The 18,135-nt window shown below is 39.3% G+C and overlaps 1 protein-coding gene across 2 annotated transcripts in view; it reads left to right on the top strand.

Annotated features, from left to right (window-relative positions):
- The window catches only part of ERCC6 (ERCC excision repair 6, chromatin remodeling factor), an 84,533-nt gene that overhangs the window by 26,028 nt on the left and 40,370 nt on the right, over positions 1-18,135 (top strand). Inside the window, exons 6-7 of one of the 2 annotated variants that reach the window (XM_019730116.3) lie at positions 3,873-4,001; positions 9,249-9,407. In XM_019730116.3, coding sequence (XP_019585675.2) covers positions 3,873-4,001; positions 9,249-9,407 — 288 coding nt within the window. The remainder of the gene's footprint in view (positions 1-3,872; positions 4,002-9,248; positions 9,408-18,135) is intronic. The other variant, XM_074337261.2, reaches the window with a different exon arrangement.

Below are 18,135 nucleotides of genomic sequence, written 5' to 3'. Positions count from 1 at the left end.
AGGAAAAAATTATTTATTTTCCAAAAACATAAATATTGGACTACTTACTGCCTCCTTCCACTTTTAAAATTAGTCATTTGGCTTATTTATTGAAATAATAGAATTGAGACATTTTAGCCATTTCTGATTTTTAAAATTTCAGATCACTTGGGCCTGGATCTTATTTTTCCAAACCACCCCAACCAATTTTAAGTCATTCTGTGTCTAATTTTTGTTATATCATATAAAAGACAGCCATATTTCATGACAGTTCACTGTTTATAAATCTGTTGCAGAATTTTTAAACTGAGATATTCTAGCAGGTACCGTCTGATGGCTGGTTTTTTAATTCATGGTGATCGTGTTATTCATAATACTTTACTGTGCATCCGTTGATGAACCTTCCTCGTTTTTGTTCAAGTATCCATGTTCAGAGCATTCTCTCAAACTTTGCGGTGCGTTGCATCACCTCATGCGATTGTTCGGGACTGTGTATTACCTTTGCTTCCTCCTCTGTAAGTGATCAGAGTCATAGTTCCTGCCTGGGGTTGTGTGAGGATTTCACACCTATACGTCGGATTACATACGATTCATTAATTCATTTAGCACTTACTATTTTATAAGCTCACGCTAATGAGTGCTTTAACCCTCCCCAAGGTCCAGTGAAGTGGATGCTGTCGACCTCCCATCTCACAGTTGAGGAAACTTAGATGCTAAAGACATTATTTACTTGCTTGGGTTAAGGAGCTCAAAAACGGCAGTCAGGATTTGATTCCAGACCATCCAAGTCCAGGCTTTGATTTTTTGGCCTGCTCTTACTGCGTATGTCAAGCCCAGTTTACTCATAGCACAGAATCCCCCTTTACACCTGCTGGCCAGACAGATCACGCAGCCTGCCAGGCTGCAGGATGAGCGGGTTAAGCACAGTAAAGAGCATAAGACCCTTGATGACATCTAAGGTGGGAGCAGCAACTATTTCTCTCAGGATTCAGGTGAGTCTGGCTCAGGTGAGTCCTCCACATCCCAGTGTGCCTGCCGTGTGGCCCTTGTCGGCCCACGCGCGCTCAGCGCTGCTCTGCTGCAGTGGGCGACAGGCAGGCCTGTGTTTGCTGGAAGGCACAGGAGTGACTGCTGCTCTGTCTAACACAGCAGCGCTTTGCCTGAGCCCATAGGCATGTGATTTCATAACCTGGTCTTTTCTGTCTTGAATATGTGTGTGTGATTCTACTAGGGCGATTTGTCTTCACAATGATACAAGTACTTGTAGGCAATAATGATTTTTGCCCACCACCTTTAGTTATCCTTTAGCCAAACTAAATAAATGTTTGTCTCTTTTCATCTTTATGAAGCGGAAGACACTGGAATGCAATCATTTCTGTAGCGGCTTATGTGGTTTCCTAGGTGCTGTTTGTTCTGTGGTGATATGCTGTCGTATATTTTAGGAGGGAGGGAGGCAGAAGGAGGAAGCTGAAACCCTGTTGCTGCAGAGTGATGTGGTGGGAAATTTAACAGCCACAAAGATTTACTGGCTAAGTCTAAGGAGGCAGCTGTCGTCTATCAATGAAGTTTACTATGTGACCTTGTATGGAATATATTTAATGACTGTTGTGCCAAACTTTTAAAGACAGTATCTTCCAGTGTGTTTCTTTTTCTCCCTGTAAAAAATTATCTTAAGAGTAGTTGTAAAAGGAAGTATTTTTAAGTGGCTATGCTAGTTTTTGTGATTTTTTCCACAAATTTTTATTATCCATAAATTTGCTAAATACAACTATCTTTTGTTATATAGATGTTAGTTTCTGAGCTCTGATAGTAACAGTTTGGTTACTGAGGAACATCTCATCTGAAATTGCTTGTTTGCTAAATTTCAGATAGTGAGTACCAAGAATTCAGATACACACACACACACACACACACACATCAAGAAAATATATGTACGTTGTTTTGGTTTCTCAGTTCCACCAGTAGGTACCTATGTACCCAGGTGTCTCGGCCTTGGCACTGTTGACATTTAAGATGAGGTTACATTTGTTGTGGAGGACTGCCTGGCACATTGTAGGGTGCCTACCGCATCCCCTGCCTCCACTGCTAGATGCTAGTAGTATATCTCCCCTCCCCCAGCAGTTGTAACAACCAAATATGTCTCCAGACATTGTCAGATTAGCCTGGTGTTGTGGGGGATGGCGGAGGATGGCCACTTTGCCCCTGGTTGAGAACCGCTGCCATACGCCTTTGCACGTAATTAAATTTGAAGGTAATGTGAACCTCAGAAGAATAGCAAAGACTGTTATAGCTACCTAGAGGTACTTCGTTTCATCAATTGCGTGGAGATGATTTTTAAGGAAGAAAAATACAAATAAAAGAGAGGAAGAGATTGCCTTTAGAAGTTAAGCACAAAAAGGTCATTAAATTTTTACATAAAAAGACTATCACATATTAAACCTTGTAGTTACATGAAAGCTATTTCCTTAGACGTGGCCCTAGGCTGCCTCTTCCATTGGCTATCCTCTGAAAATTACCAAAACTGCTTATCTATAGGTCCTCTTAGTACCCCGAGAAGCAGTTTTAGATCACCAGCTCGTTTTTCCTTATTGGTTATAATTAAATTCAGCTAACCCTTCTTTTTGGTGCTTTGAAGAGATGGAATTTTCAGCAAGGCAGCAATTTATCAGAGGGTGTGCTTTACGGTCCTCCAGCAGCTCCCTGGGTGTGGTTGCCTGTCACTCTGTGTTTGGCTTCTGCTGGCTTGGTAATCGATCCTGGAAAACACACAATCCCTCTAACTGGGCAGTGTGTGCCATATTATCCTTCCATTTTCTCCGTTACCTTCCCTCTGTTATTCTTGCATGATGAGTGATGGATAAATGCCTTCTTACTGTTGCTGTTCTCGTTCCCTTCCTGTGAGCTCTTTACTTCACAGGTATTTCTCTGTATTATTGCTTTAATTCGTTTCCACCATTTTGTGAAATTCAAAGTCACTTGCATGCATACTGAAAAAAGTCATCCTTTGATTTTGGTAGTTAATAGAATGTGGGGCTATTGACTTTTTTTTTTTTTTAACTCGTGACACAAGTGTCCATTATAGTTACATGAATGCAGAATTAGTCTGGCCAAATGGATGCACCTTCCCAAAAACCTTGGTGTGTTGCTAAGACTTTCAGATGTTTAGACATTTTTTTCTGTTATATATACATAGCATTACCCTTCTGAAATATAAATGTTCATTTTATTTTATATTTGAAAAACATATTGCTAAATTTATGAATTAGATTTTTAGTGAACACATTTTTTTCCTCAGGTATATAATTATTAGTACCTTTATATTGTTGGTACAAATAATGCAATTATTAGTACCTTTATATATTACCATTAAGTAATCAATATGTGAATCTGATATATAGTAATTTTGACCAAAAATTTGCTTTATGTTTAAGATACTGTGCTGTTTTATACTATGACTATCATATCTTTAGCGCAGAAATAGTAATTATAAATAAAATCTGTTGTTTTGCTATATTGCCCTTTTGGAGATACTTAGTTATATTGAAATTTTCATTGAATCTTTTCTGGAATTAAGTTCATATATTTTAGGAACTAGCAGAGAAATTTTCCCTTAGGGTGTGCCAGAGGAGGAACAAGTAGTTTTGATAATGAAATGGGATCTTACAAAAATATTTCTAGTACAGCTATAATAATTCAAATAAGAATTGAATTGAGAAGGAAGGAAAAGAGAATTCTTCTTCTTTGAACATCAGTGTTTTGGGTAATGTTGGCAGCAGAAAGCTAAAAGACCATTCTGATTTGCCTGTTTTTTCCCTGTGCATTATCTAGAATTATCTATTTTAATCTGTTTTGTAACCAAAATAATGGAAATATGATTTTTATTTTTATGGTAGGAGATGGAATAAACTGAGACTGCAGGACAAAGAGAAGAATTTGAAGCTTGAAGATGATTCTGAGGAAAGTGATGCTGAATTTGATGAAGGTTTTAAAATGCCGGGTTTTCTTTTCAAAAAGCTTTTTAAGTATGTGTCATGTGTTCTTTCCTTTATATCTGTCATCAAGCCATTGTGTACAAATTACTATTTTAGGAATTACACAGCAGTTACCTGTGGGCCTTAAGGTACTTGCAGCAATTTATTGCAGATACAGATCCTGTCAAATGAAATTGTAGCCACACGCTGTTCATTACAATTAGATGATAATAAATTGACTAAAGTGCGCATTGGGTATGTTTGTAAACTGATGAATCTGTGTGGACCTGTCTCAGCAGACTGAAAGCAACACATTTAAAAACTATCTACATTGAGTTATTTTTTTGTTCTTAGTAATTTTAAGGAACCAAACCTCTCATTTCTTAAATCAGCTTAATTAGGAAAAGTTGTACATTAAAATCAATATTGGGGAGGTTTTGTTTTTACTTCTATGTGGAAATAAAAAACTGTTGAGATTACTTTCTGAGTGCCTTATATTGTACCTAAGGGTATAATACTTTTGAGCTGACCAAATGCGCATCTAAATATTTTATGTAGATGTTCTAATGTCAAAAGAGAAGATACAGGCAAACACCTTCAGGATTAAGTTGCTCTTTGAAACTGACCATGTTTCACATGTGACGTGGCCCTTCCTTATAGATAGTGGGTGCTGCGTGATAGATGCATACCTGTCGTCTGCAAGGCCCAGGCAAGTCTCCCATGATGAGTGTAAAACTGGGGCACATTTCCAGTCTCATCACTCCTGAGACATACTTAACAAGGTACTTTAGGAAGCCTTCTTCGCTGCAGACAGGAAGTTAAACCATTAAATAGCTTCTTTCTGTCTCTTGGATCATCACTTAGTTGGGTGCAGGATGCAGATTTCTTCGAGATGGTGATGTTTAATCTCCTTCATAGATTCAGCTGTGCAAGATGTTTGTTTAAAAATAGCATGCTTTTTATATTTCCTCTCAAAGAGCTTTCATTATAGTTTTAATTTTTCTCAGGGTGGGGTCGAGGGGAGACAGGGAATAGTTATTTTATCCCACTAAACATATAGGAAAGTTGAATTCTAAAGATATGAAGTGTCCTGATTGGCTTGCTATAATTGGACAGAAGAACTGTAAAGAAATTTAAGTCTGAATCTCTCCAGTAATTTTTGTAGATATTTTATAGCCCAGAAAGGTGGCTACTTTGTTTATTGCATTTCCCAAATGAAAATTAACTGTGGAGAGGTAAAGACAACATTTATTGCCAACTCTTTCCATCTTCTCTAAAGTGATTGCTTATTAAGGAATAGGCCACATAATATCAGTGTTGTACTAGCAGAAGGAATACCCAAATTGTAGATTAAATTTATTTATCAAAGAAAGAATACTTCTACAAGTGATTGGGGAAATATCCTTAAGACTCAAGTTAAATATGCATTTTTGTATACATGTGAAATGTTCTAGCAAAGAAATTTCAGTTACAACCAAACTTTACTTACTAAGAGTATATGATGCAGTATATTGACTATTAACCTTGTTGTAGTTAATGTAAACACATGTTTTTCTTTTAATTTATCTTAATTGCACATTCTTGGAAAGTATTTTGTTTTCATTTTTCATCTCTCAAAAGCAGCATTTTAAATATTTCATAAATGTTTTAAAACTTCTGTTCCTTTTCTTCTGCTATATGTAAAAAAGTAATAGGATTGATAGTCTCCATTTTCCTTTCATGATTAAGTTTTAGCCAGGCCAATTTAATTTTAAGCTGTAGATATATTTTTACTGTATTTACCACACTCTGTGGAATTAAATTAACAGGGTATTGTTGTACACAAGGGAGTCAGAAGGTACAATTATCCATTTAAGTGCTATTTTCTGCAAGATCATGTTTAACTTTTAAAATTCTGTTTTGAAAGTTTGCCCAGCAAATGCATTCATCTGTGTAATTTAGCAATCAAATGACAAACTTCACTCTTTTGACCTTACTTTTAGCTGCACCAGTAAATGCAATCTTGACTTAGTGTGACAATGCCAAGATATACCAATTACCTGTGGTTATTTTGTGATGCTTTGATCGCAAGGGTAGAGCAGATAATAGTAATTTCTTCACTATTGTACAATAGTTTGTAAAAATGTTTTAACTTTCCCCGAAGAGTAATTTTTATATGCTTAACAAAGGTTCTGAAAACAGAATTTCATAACCTGCTTTCTTTTAAAGTATATAATTGTTTTACGATGTTTGTTATTAGAAAATTAAAGCAACGAAAGCTAAGTAAATCAGTCAGGGGCACTGCTGGAAGCAGAACCCGGGCACCCTAAATTCTCATCCAGCCACACGCGCCTGCCAGCCAGTGTGCTGGTGCAGTCTGCGGGCCTTTAGGAAAAGAAAGTCACTCCTGCCATCTTCGTACATTGTCCCCGGTTGTTTTAGGGGATTTCCATGTAGCGATGTGACTTAAGGGACTGCCTAGTAGATATTTTTCCTTAAGTCATTTCTTTAGTGTTAATCATCTTACAAACACAATGCTCTGCTGTTCGAACACCCTTGGAGATTACATTTGTAGACAAGAAAACACCTAGCACACTGTTACTGCCTCTGTTGGGTCACATAGAATCCAAATGTCCTAACTCCCTCCCATGTTCCCTCTGGGATAACAAACCAGTCACCCTTTCTTCTTTCATGTTTCTCCATTGCTGCTCTCCAGACTCTTCCCACTTTATGTTGATTGGCCCCAAACAAAGAGAGGTGTTGGACCCGTGTTGGGGGGAGGCAGTGCAGTGCAGGAAGACACTGGAATGACCCCTGGGAGATTTTGGTCCCTGCTCTGCCCAGAGGAGCTGGCTCCGTAGTTGTTCTGTACCTTTGTAAAAGGAGGTCGGTCCATTGACTAGAATTTGGTGATTCTGGAAACTGTACAGTAGTCTCTCTCCCCTTATCCGAGGGGCATACGTTCCAAGACCCCCAAAGAGTTCCTGAGACCACAGATAGTACCAAATGTTCACCTTTTCACTTAAAGGAAGCACTTCACAGCTTCTCTTTGGCATATCTGAATTGCCAGCATCAGTTGTTAAGTAAAATCGGGGTGACTTGAATATAAGCACTGCGATACCATGACAGTCGATTTGGTAATTGGGAAGGCTACTAAGTGACTAATGGGGAGACGCTGGACAAAGGGATGCTTCACGTCCTGGGTGGGATGGAGTGGGAAGGCACGAGACTTCATCGCGCTACTCAGAACTGTGTGTAGTTTAAAACTTATGAATTGTTTATTTCTGGAATTTTCCATTTAATATTTTCAGACTGTGGTTGACTGCAAGTAATTGAAACTGCAGAAAGCGAAACCACTCATAAGGGGGGACCACTATACATCATTTTTTGGGGAGAGTTTTTTGAATACGTCTTTTTCCAAAGCTGAGATTAGGCTAGTGTAGCCAGTTCACAACCAGCTTTTATTCTAGATGTGGGTTTCTCATCTTTAGCACAACTGATATTTGGGGTTGAATAATTCTTTGTTGTAGGGACTATTGCTGTGCATTGTAAGATGTTGAACAGCATCTCTGGCCTCTACCACTAGATGACAATTGCTCTTTCCTGGTTGTATCAACCAGAAATGTCTCTAGATATTGCCAGATGTCCCCCAGGGAGCAAAATAACTCCCTCCATTGGTCAAGATTATCGCTTGATAATCTTGGAATCAGAAGTTCTGGATTTCATTTCTGGCTTGCTCGTTTTTTTTTTGTTGTTGTTGTTTTTTTAATCAGTGTGACCTTTGGCAAGTTACTTAACCTCTCTGTGCCTTTGTTCCCCAACTATAAAATGCGCTGAACATCTCCCCGCAGAGTGGTTTTGAGGTTCTATGGGCCTGGTCCCTCCTGGCAGTAGGCTCCTTAAGTGGTAGCCTTTCTTCTCTGATTACATACCACTTGTTAATAGGACTTGCCCTTCTTCTCAAATTAAATGATCTTTTATCCAGACTACACTTACTGTGTTTGGATTTTTATTCCTTTTTTCCAGAATTTGTATTCGAAGTGTGCAGTATAATGAGTAAACTTAGTAAAGCAGCAAAATTCTCATTCAGAATGTTTCTTATTTGATAGATAATAATGGCAACAGCTAGAGTCAAACTTTTGGAATTGACTTTGAAGAATACTGGGGGAAAGTTAATTATGACATATTTTACTGAGAAAAGATGAAATAAAACTAGTTCAACAAGGACTGAAGTCCATAATGAGATTTTAGGTGAATGTCCCATGTACCAAATAGTAAACATTTGGGCAGTAAAACAGCAAAACCACTTTCTTTTAAGGTGGAAGGCTCATTAGTCTTGGTATTTTATTTGAAAAAAAAAAATCCTTTGGATTTCAGTCTTTTAACTTAAGTGTTTTCTGCTTTAGATGCCGTTTTAATTGTGCGTACAGTCTTTGTACCATTCCATGATGTTAAAGCTTTAACTCTCAAAAATTCTTTTTGCATTATTCCTTTTTTAAATTTTAGTTTTAGATTATAGATTAAATATGCTATTGGCAGAGAACGGAAAATACCAACTTTTTTTTTTTTTGGTAGAGGGACTGTTACTTCTCTTTGACCTGTATTCCTTATTTAAAATTTTAATATCTCTGATGTTTTTGTATCTATGAAAAAGTCCCTGAATCAAGTTCTGCTTTAAAATATTAAAAAGACCTTTTGTATTCTTGAGTCTTCAGTCTGTTCTTCTTTGCATCTGCTAGTAATATGACAGAATCACCTGTTATGTACTAGTTTTGCGAGCAGCTCTATTATTCCAACTTGTTTATGGCCTTAAAATTTAATTTAATTTTCCTATAAAAAGATAATATGATTACCAAGTGACTTTTCAGCAATATATACTGTAAATTGCGGTATTCTCTGTCCTGCTTTTTGATGCTGTTTACACCTTTTTTTCATAGAAAAGTTATTGGAACTTAAAAATCTAAAAATATTTGAGATTTTTTTCCATAAATATACTAAATGAAAGATAATAAGTTATGCTTATTTACCAAGCTATTTTTAATGTTGAAAAAGAAATAAAATAGTCCTTAATTACCCCATCTATCAGTTTAATTAGAAATGTGTTAACATTCTGTAAAGAAAAATTTGTGATTTTATGTCTAGGTAATCAAAAATGTATGACCTTATAAATATAATACTCATGTAAAACACACATCCAGCATGTTTCTCTGACTGGTACTAGGACCTAGCCAAATGATTAATTCATGAGTACTTTCTGTTATGATCTGTATTACCCACCATTTGCCATTTTCTTTTTCTTGTTGGTGTTTGTTGTTGTAGGTACCAGCAGACAGGTGTTAGGTGGCTGTGGGAATTGCACTGCCAGCAGGCAGGAGGAATTCTGGGAGATGAAATGGGATTGGGCAAGACCATCCAGATAATTGCCTTCTTGGCAGGTCTGAGCTACAGCAAGATCAGGACTCGTGGTTCAAATTACAGGCAAGTGCTCCTCTGCAGACTGTCAGTCTGTGGAGTTCAATTAATATTTCATCAGATGTATTGCTGTGGAGGAGGGTTTTGTGAATTATTGATGACATTTCAATTACAATATTCCTTTAATTCTTTTAGTGGGGGACATCAAAGGAAAATTTTTACGAGACAATGGAGCTGTAGGGCAGGAGAAATTAAACATGTAACACTTTTAATGAATTCCAGGCATTGATGCTTCATTTTGCAGATGAGCCCCACTAGATATTTTGGGTCAATACAGTGTCTAAGGTTAGCTTCTGCAAATGGATTGTTTACAAACTCAATTATGTTAATATCAATAGTTTACACAATATGGAATTTTAAATTAGACATAATACTTTTAGTCCCATTTATTAAATTTTATATTAAAATATTTGTTCTGGCAGGAGACCAGGTGAGCATTACAGTAAGTACAAAGTCTATTCATGGGGAAGTTGGAGCTTTGAAGAAGCCATTCTCCTAAATTTCTTTTATAATCAATATGCATGAGAGTGTTTATAGATAGCGCTTTTTTTTTTTTTTTTTAATGAAATTACTTGTCTGCTCGCTATGCTTTCTACCCTCTTCCCAATCTTTAAGGATTTTATATAAATCCTAAGGCCAAAGCCTAAATGACTATCTAAAATGATAGAAAACTATATTTAGATTTTAATCTTGATTCTCTTTAGGAATTTAAATAAACTATTAAAGCTGTAGTACTCTGAAAGAATAAGCATTTAAACTGTGTTAGTTCGGTATGGTAGGACTGAAGTACTTTATTTTGAAATTGGTACAGTGACTGTTTCCATATTTGAGCTGGACATTGGCTTTATGTAAATCAGTATTGGTAAAAATAATGCTAGGTGAATTATGTGGGCTATTTAATCTTGAACCCAGTTAATCTGAGAGCTTCTTAGAGTCCAGTAGCCTTATCTCATGAGTAACAACAGGGAGATGTTTAGCAGATGATTATGTTCTAGAAACTTCAGGCACTCACTAGATAGGATTGGGACCCGCCTTTAAAATGGTGTCAGTGAGCCTGAGGTCAGCGGCTGCAGAGAGCTCCTGGGCCACACTCTGCTTCATCGGCTGAGAAGTGCTTAGTAGAGAGCCACATACAGACCATAGACTACTGAGTGAAGAAGTTTTTTTCTTAATTTTCAGTTTAGTGCCTTTTTTTATTCCTTACTCTTTTGTCAATTTAGCAGATCAACACTTCTCATGAGTACTGAAGTTTTGGAATATTTTAGGAATATTTATATAAATGTAGGAAGGAAAAGAACAGCATATTACGTATAGTTTGGAGATTTTAAAATACTAAATATTTTGTTGTTATTACAAGGAAGTTGTATTGAAGCAGACATTTTTCTTTAAATATTAGAATTCTGTTACATTTTGCCTAGAAACATGAAAACATTCTAGCTCAAAAGAAAAGTCGGAGTTGAAGATGGGCATTTAGTGTTTTCTTTTCTGTGACTTCATTAGCGTTTGTAGAAATGCTTCTCTATTCTAAATAAGCTCTTCAGTTAGCTTGGCTCTGGAACTCTATGTGGGTTTTTTTTTTATATATATATATATATATATAACTAGAAAGTCCCAGGCTGCCCCAGATAGTTTCTAGGACTGTCTTTCTTTCCGTAAATGATTTCTGGGATTTCCTTATTTCCCATCTCTTTCCTCCCTTTCCCTTCCTATTATAATGAAACTTGTGCCGAATCTAATACTCTGGGCCTAGGAAGCCTAAAATCATCCCTGCAGTGTAGTTTTGATCTAAAAATTAAAACATGCTCTCTTGAGTAGTGACAACTCTACTAGGAGTGAAGTCAGGGCTAATAATGAGCAGCTGTAATCAATTAACTATCAATGCTCATAGCCTCTTTCCATAATGAAATAGTGTGGCATGTTGGCCTGTAGCCCAGATCGTCTTCATTGCAATAGTCCTGGTACAAGAGCTTCCCAGAACGTGGTCATACATCAGCCAAACAACTGGGTTTCTTATGAGTAGAGGTGTGCCGAGGAGCTTGGGCCCTCCACTTCCATGTGCCAGAACAAACTGTGTCACGTTTTCTAACAGTTTTATAACGTGTTCTCCTCTGAAACTAAGTGAACTTGGAGTTCTCCTCTATGCTTATGTCCTAAAGAAATAGTCAGAAGAATACTCAGTGAGGATCAGATGAAACCGAATAGTCAAGTGCGGGGAACCGGAATTGCTTCACTGGCTGGGTTCGTTTCCTCTGAACTCTTGCAAGCTGTAGATTTTGGGGTCCTAATTTGAGATGGTTTTAGTGTTGCAATTTTAAAATCTCTGGGATACCAAGAAGAAACTCCATGGTAAAAGAAAATGTTTTTTTTAATGTATTTTCCATGTGTGTGTATTTTTAAGAGGGAGAAGCAGATTACATGTGGTTCGTAAAAATCTATGCTGGTTATGGTGTTCCTAGTTTATAGTGTACACACTATATTCTTTTCACTTTGCCATTCATGTTATAATGATGGGCCCCTAAATGTTACGGTGGAGAGGAAATAGCTGATTTATCTTTCAAATTCCAGTTAATACTTTAGAGTCTTGGATATCATTTAGTAAACTCCTAATTATAAATAAATGACCTGAGAAAAGTTAAATATTTCAAAGGTAAATGTTTTATTTTGTAATGCCTGGTAAGTTCTAGGCTATAATAGATTTCCATCTTGCAGATTGAAGTATTTGACCCTGGAACTATTGGCTTGTCCTAAATTCATTAGATAATCAATGATAATCAGAGATGAAAGGAGTGGTAGCCAGTTTGGTAATTGATGCTGATCACTCCAGTACAGTGAGCCATTTCTTTTTTCCCCCCTTTCTTTCCGCCTCCCCCACTCCGGTTCAGGCCGTTGTTTCTCAGTCTAGTTGTGTAGGACACAGCTCCCTGGCCCATGCTGGTATTGTGAGCCTTGCGCTACCCCTCGCTGAAGCAGTTGGTCACCAGTCGGCCGCTCACGGCAGCTCACGGCAGCTCTCACTGGCTGCCGGCCACTCACGCTGGCCACCGGCCACTCATGGCAGCTCTCGGCAGCCCACAGCAGCTCATGCAGCCCACAGCAGCACACAGCAGCTCATGATGGCTGCCGGCTACTCACGCTGGCACACAGTAGCCCATGGCAGCACACAGCAACCCGTGGCAGCTCAGGGCAGCTCATGCCAACCGCCGGCTGCTCACAGTAGCCCAGCTCCAGGGAGAGCTGTTGTTCACAATCTTAGCTGTAGAGGGCGCAGCTCACTGGCCCATGTGGGAATTGAACAGGCTACCTCAGCGTTAGGAGCACCGCGCTCCAACCACCTGAGCCACCCGGCTGGCCCCAGTTAGTCATTTCTAATACCCATCTCACCAGTATTGAGGGTTGGAAAGCCGGGGGTGTGTGGGGGGGGTTCAGCTGATGTGACTGTTAATGGATTTGATTGCCCTTCTGTAGTTCAGAAACAATGTAGGTCTGCTCCCAGATTTCCACTTAGTGTAAAAACCTCCATAGTCTTCCATTGGGGGAGAATGGCAGAAATTAAAGGTCGTAATAAGGCCAAATAGATATTCAGCCAGAATAAAACATTGGCCTTAAATAGCAAAGTGTAAGTCGTCATTGTAGAAGTTTGCAGAAAGCATGTCGTAAAAAAAGAAAAAATGCTGTATAACCTGAAAAATGTATAGGTATATATTTATACTTATTTGAAAGTGAGTTTATTTTTAACTATTTTAGCCAGGGTTTTTCTTTTTTTTTTTTTTTTTACGTTCTTCAGACTTGCCTTTTTTTATCAATTGTCAGAATAATGAATTGGGGCTCTAGCAACTTCTACTGGTGGTCACCAGTGAGCTGTTCTCTACTGTTTTGGGGGTGGAGGTGGAGGACATCTTTTTTTGTTTTTAAATTAGTTTCATGTATACAAAGCAACATAATAGTTAGACATTTAAACCCCTCATAAAGTGATAACCCACCCCCCAAGCTACTACCCCGCTGACATCTTATATAGCTGTTACAATACTATTGACTATCTTCCCTATGTTGTACTTCACACCCCAATGCTATATATAACTATATATTTAATTATAGTTGACATTCAATATTATTCTACTTCAGCACATTGGTCAGACATCTACATAGTCTATGACCTGATCGCCCTGGTAAGTCCAGTGCCCTTCTGGTACCTTACATGATCTCTACAACATTGTTGGTTATATCGCCCATACTGTATTAACTACCAATTTGTATTTCTTAATGCCATCACCCTTTTCACCCTGTCCCCAACCCCATTCCCCTCTATCACCTTGATAGATCTAACACCTGTCCAGCACCATACCTTGTTATTACAATATCATTGACTATATTCCTTATGCTGTATCCTACATCACCCTGACTACTGTCTAAACAACCAATTTGTACTTCTTAATCCCTTCCCCTTTCACCCGTCCTTAACCTCCCTCCCATCTTAAAGAAGTCCCTCTAAGAGTCCTTGTAATACTGGTTTGGTGGTGATGAACTCTTGTAGCTTTTTCTTGTCTGGGAAGCTCCTTATCTGTCCTTCAATTCTAAGTGATAGCTTTGCTGGGTAGAGCAATCTTGGTTATATGTCCTTGCTTTTCATCACTTGGAATATTCCCTGCCACTTCATTCTTGCCTGCAAAGTTTCTGTTGAGAAATCAGCTGACAGTCTTACGGGTTGGCCAGGTTTTGATTGGTTGTTTCCTAATCCCTGCTAAGCGCATATTGATGATAACTTTGTTCCCCTTAGAGGATATGGAGAAGCTGGTACATTTAATCCTTTTAGAAAGGAATATTGTCTCGAAAGTGCCACTGGCAGAGTCACGCTCTCCCCAAGAAACATCGAGGGGACCTGTTCTTGGTGAGGGGCAAGCAGGGCGCGGGAATTCTGCTGGAACTGTCGGATTCTGTTGCAGCCTCTGGCTTCTGTAGTCTGAGCCCTTTCTGTAGAGGAGAGGGCAGAGACTGTAGCTGGAGGTTGAGACGATTTGGAAGTAAGTGGGTGCATTTTGTCTCATTGGAGTATGAGGGTAAGCCTCTCATAAATTAAGGCTCATTTTTCTGTTAGAACTACAAGGTGTTTTTCAGTTGTGCAAAAGATTACTTTTAATATTTCAAGCACTATGTGACTTACTCTAAGTTAACAATTTTTTTAAGTTCATGAGTCATTTATTAAGGTGTAGCAAGAAAATAAAAGTCACCCATGATCCCCCAGCTTAGAAACACTCTTAACATTTCAGTGTATTTTCTTCCAGCATTTAAAAAAATGTTTTCTTTTAATAAAGCCAATATCCATTAATGACCTCCTGTGGTTTAGGCATTGAGATCATTTGAAGAAAAGGCTATCTGCCCTCAAGGAGCTTAGGAAGGACCTAACACACAGTGACAGTAAGGGTGATATGTGCTATGATAGGGTTAGTATGGCGTTCTCATTAGTGTGGTTGTACCAAGGAAGGGTCCTTAGCCCGTGTGGAGAGAAAAGGACAGGGAAGACTATAGAGGAGAAGCTGAGGTCTGAAGGACAAATAGATGGTACCTGGGACAAAAGGGTAAGAAGGAAGTGAAGCCAGAGCTGGCAGGTGGAGTGCTGAACCTCAGGGGCAGGTATTGGAGAGGTGAGGCTGAAGAGGTGAGCAGAGGTCAGATCCTGTGGTCTGATAGGCCAGGTTAAGGTGTTTAGATTGTCACAGGAACAGTTCAGAGGCTTTTTAAGCAAAGGGATGAAGCATTCACATTTTGCATTTTGAAATGATCATTCTAGAAAGGGCAGTAACTTAGGTAAGAGATGACGGTGGCCAGAACTGGAGTGTCACCAGTGTAGATGGAGACATAGGATGGCTTTGGAAGAGATTTAGGAGGTCAACGTGACGTGAACTCTATAGGTTGAGTAGAGTGGAGAAAAAGAGAGGCAGACCAAGGATGAGACCTGGATTTCCAGTTTGGGCACCTGGAGAAGAGGTGACAATTCTTTCCTTTGTATTAGGAAACATGGAAGGAGGGCACGATTGGTGGGGGTGGGAGGGTGAATGACATATGGTGCCATGGGGACATGTAAGTGGATATCAGCCAGCAATTAGACATCCAAGAATATGGTACTTTGGACTTCAGGAAAGAGATGTGGACTGGAGACTGGGTTTAGCATCATTAGTGTAGAGAGAGTAATTGAAACTGGGAATTAATGCGATAGCATCGGTGGAGTGTGTGCGGTATGCACCTAACTTCAAATATTCAGCATCCGTGTTGGGCAGAAAAAAGTCAGGGAGCAGGAGTGCCAGTGACTGTTCCAGAGTGAGCGGGGGGTAGGCCTGTGGGTCTGCAGTGTCCTCAGCCAATTACCTCCTACAGCATGAGCTGAGCATAAATCTTATGTTGCAGAGATTCCCAGAGTCACTGTGACGTGTTTAACATTCATCTTATGCGCTGACTGGCACCCAGCTTCCCATAGGACTACAGCTGAAGCAGCTAGAGTCACGACTCTCAGCAAGGCAGAGGGACACCTGTCCCATTGTAACAGGAAGGCAGGGGAGGGCAGATGGCATAGACTTAATCAGGCACCTATGGTGTGCAACATACCAGGGTATTTTGACTGCAGGTAAATAAAACCCAGCCTCTAATTAGGTTAAATGTTCATAATATGTGTGATACACCTAGAAACCTACAGAGGAGGTGGGCTGTAGATGCAGCATAATCAGTAGCTTAGCAGTGTCTTCAGGTACCAGGTACTTAAATTCTCTCCTAAGGCCAATTTTCCTTGTGGTTATAATATCTCTCTTTGCACTGTAGCCCAACTGCCCAGCAGCCACTGGGCTGTTTCCGTGTTCACATGCAGCAGGACAGACCAAGAGAGAAAACTCTCCCTAACCTAAAATGTACAGTAGTCCCCCTTTATCTGAGGGGGTGCTTTCCAAGACCCAGTGGATGCCTGAAACCTTGGATAGTACCAAACCTTATATATGCTGTTTTACCTGTGATAAAATTTAATTTATAAATTAGGCATAGTAAGTGATCAACAATAACGAAATAGAATAATTACAACACTATACTGTAATAAAAGTTCAGTAAATGTGGTGTATCTCTTAAAATGTCTTACTGTACTGCACTCACCCTTCTTTTTCTTGTGATAATGTAAGATGATATAGTGCCTGCATAATGAGGGGAAATGAAGTGAATGATGTAAGCATTGTGATGTAGCGTTAGGCTATTCTAAGGGTGACTTGAACAGAAGCACTGTGATACCACGACAGTCAGTCTGATAACCCAGACGGCTACTATGCGACTAGTGGGTGGGAAGTGTATATAGTGTACATACACTGGACAATGGGAGGATTTGAGGACGGAGCTGGATGTCGCGAGACTTCATCACGCTACTCAGAATGGTGTGCAATTTAAAACTTACAAATTGTTCATTTCTGGAATTTTCCATTTAATGCGTTTGGACTGAGACTGCAGAAAGGAAAGCCGAGGATAAGGAGAATAGCGTCAGTCCTCCCTTGCACTGCGCGAGCCAGTCTCCTAGGCTCCTGAGTGGACTAGTGAGCGTCACCGGGGCCGTGTGTGCCAACAGCCCTCTGCGTCTCCCCACCTCGCTATAGCCAGACTGGTCAGAATCCCATGCAGCTCACGGCTGGGAAGGAAGGGGGGTACCTGCACACAATGGGGTTCTGTTAGCAGGGAGAGAGAGGACAAGAGGATGTGGAGATGGTGGCCATGAGCAGTTTGTCAGCTACCTGTGTGTAGGTAAAATAGGGTGATTCCATCAGTAATCTTATTTTTTAAAAGACTTATTCTGAACATTTTTCCAAGTTTTTAAATACTCTCCATTTTATTTAACAGACCCTTATAGTATTTACTGTATGGTACTGTTGTAAGCACTTTACAGATATTAACTGATTTATCTTTATGTAGCCTTCTATGATCAGTGCTATTATTATTCCCACTTTAAGATGAGAAATGAGGCTCAGAGAGGTTAATGTGCCTAAGTTCACAGTCTGTGTGGGTTCAGCCCCAGGCAGGGCCCCTAACCACTAGCCTGTGCTGTGTTAAAGAATGAGATGATTTAGTCAACCCTTCTCTTATTTAAGGATGTTTAGGTAGAAATTGCACATCAATAAATTGGAAAAATAGGCCCACTTTTCCCAGTGTAAGTAATGCTGTGGTATAAATCCAGTACATAAGTGGTTTTTTGGGATTGCTGGGCGAGCATGTGACGGCCATTGTTGCGGCTCTTGCTGTGTTGCGCTCAGCTGCTTTCCACAACATGCAGCCCGCACTCCATGGGTGGGCTTTCCACTAGAAGCGGCCACTGTGATGGTCCTCCCCTTGCTTTTTATCACATGGAGAAGAGAGTGGCACCGTACGTAAAAGAACAGGCTACAGCTTTCAGGAGACTGGCTCTGGGCATTGCTCCATCTCTTGGTATAACCATGTCTCCTTGGACACGTCACCCTTCCAAACCTTGGCCACGGCATTTCAGTCCTGCTGACTTCCCAGGACTGTGAGATTAAATTGAAATTAGTTGAAATTCTGTGGGTGAAAACTTGGTAGACTGTAAAGGCTCAAACAAATCGAAGATCTTATGTTCCCTTAGGTGAAGGTACACTATGTAATACCCTCACTAATCTGCAATAGAGGAGGAAAAAGTATTTTTGTCACATAATTTTTGTTTGATTTTCTTTTACTTTAGACATTATATTTTAATGTATTTTCTGGT

Source organism: Rhinolophus sinicus, chromosome 15 (assembly GCF_057876585.1).
Source record: "Rhinolophus sinicus isolate RSI-liver-muscle chromosome 15, RSI-T2T, whole genome shotgun sequence".
Taxonomy (NCBI): Eukaryota; Metazoa; Chordata; class Mammalia; order Chiroptera; family Rhinolophidae; genus Rhinolophus; species Rhinolophus sinicus.
This window is presented reverse-complemented; position numbering and strand designations above follow the sequence as displayed.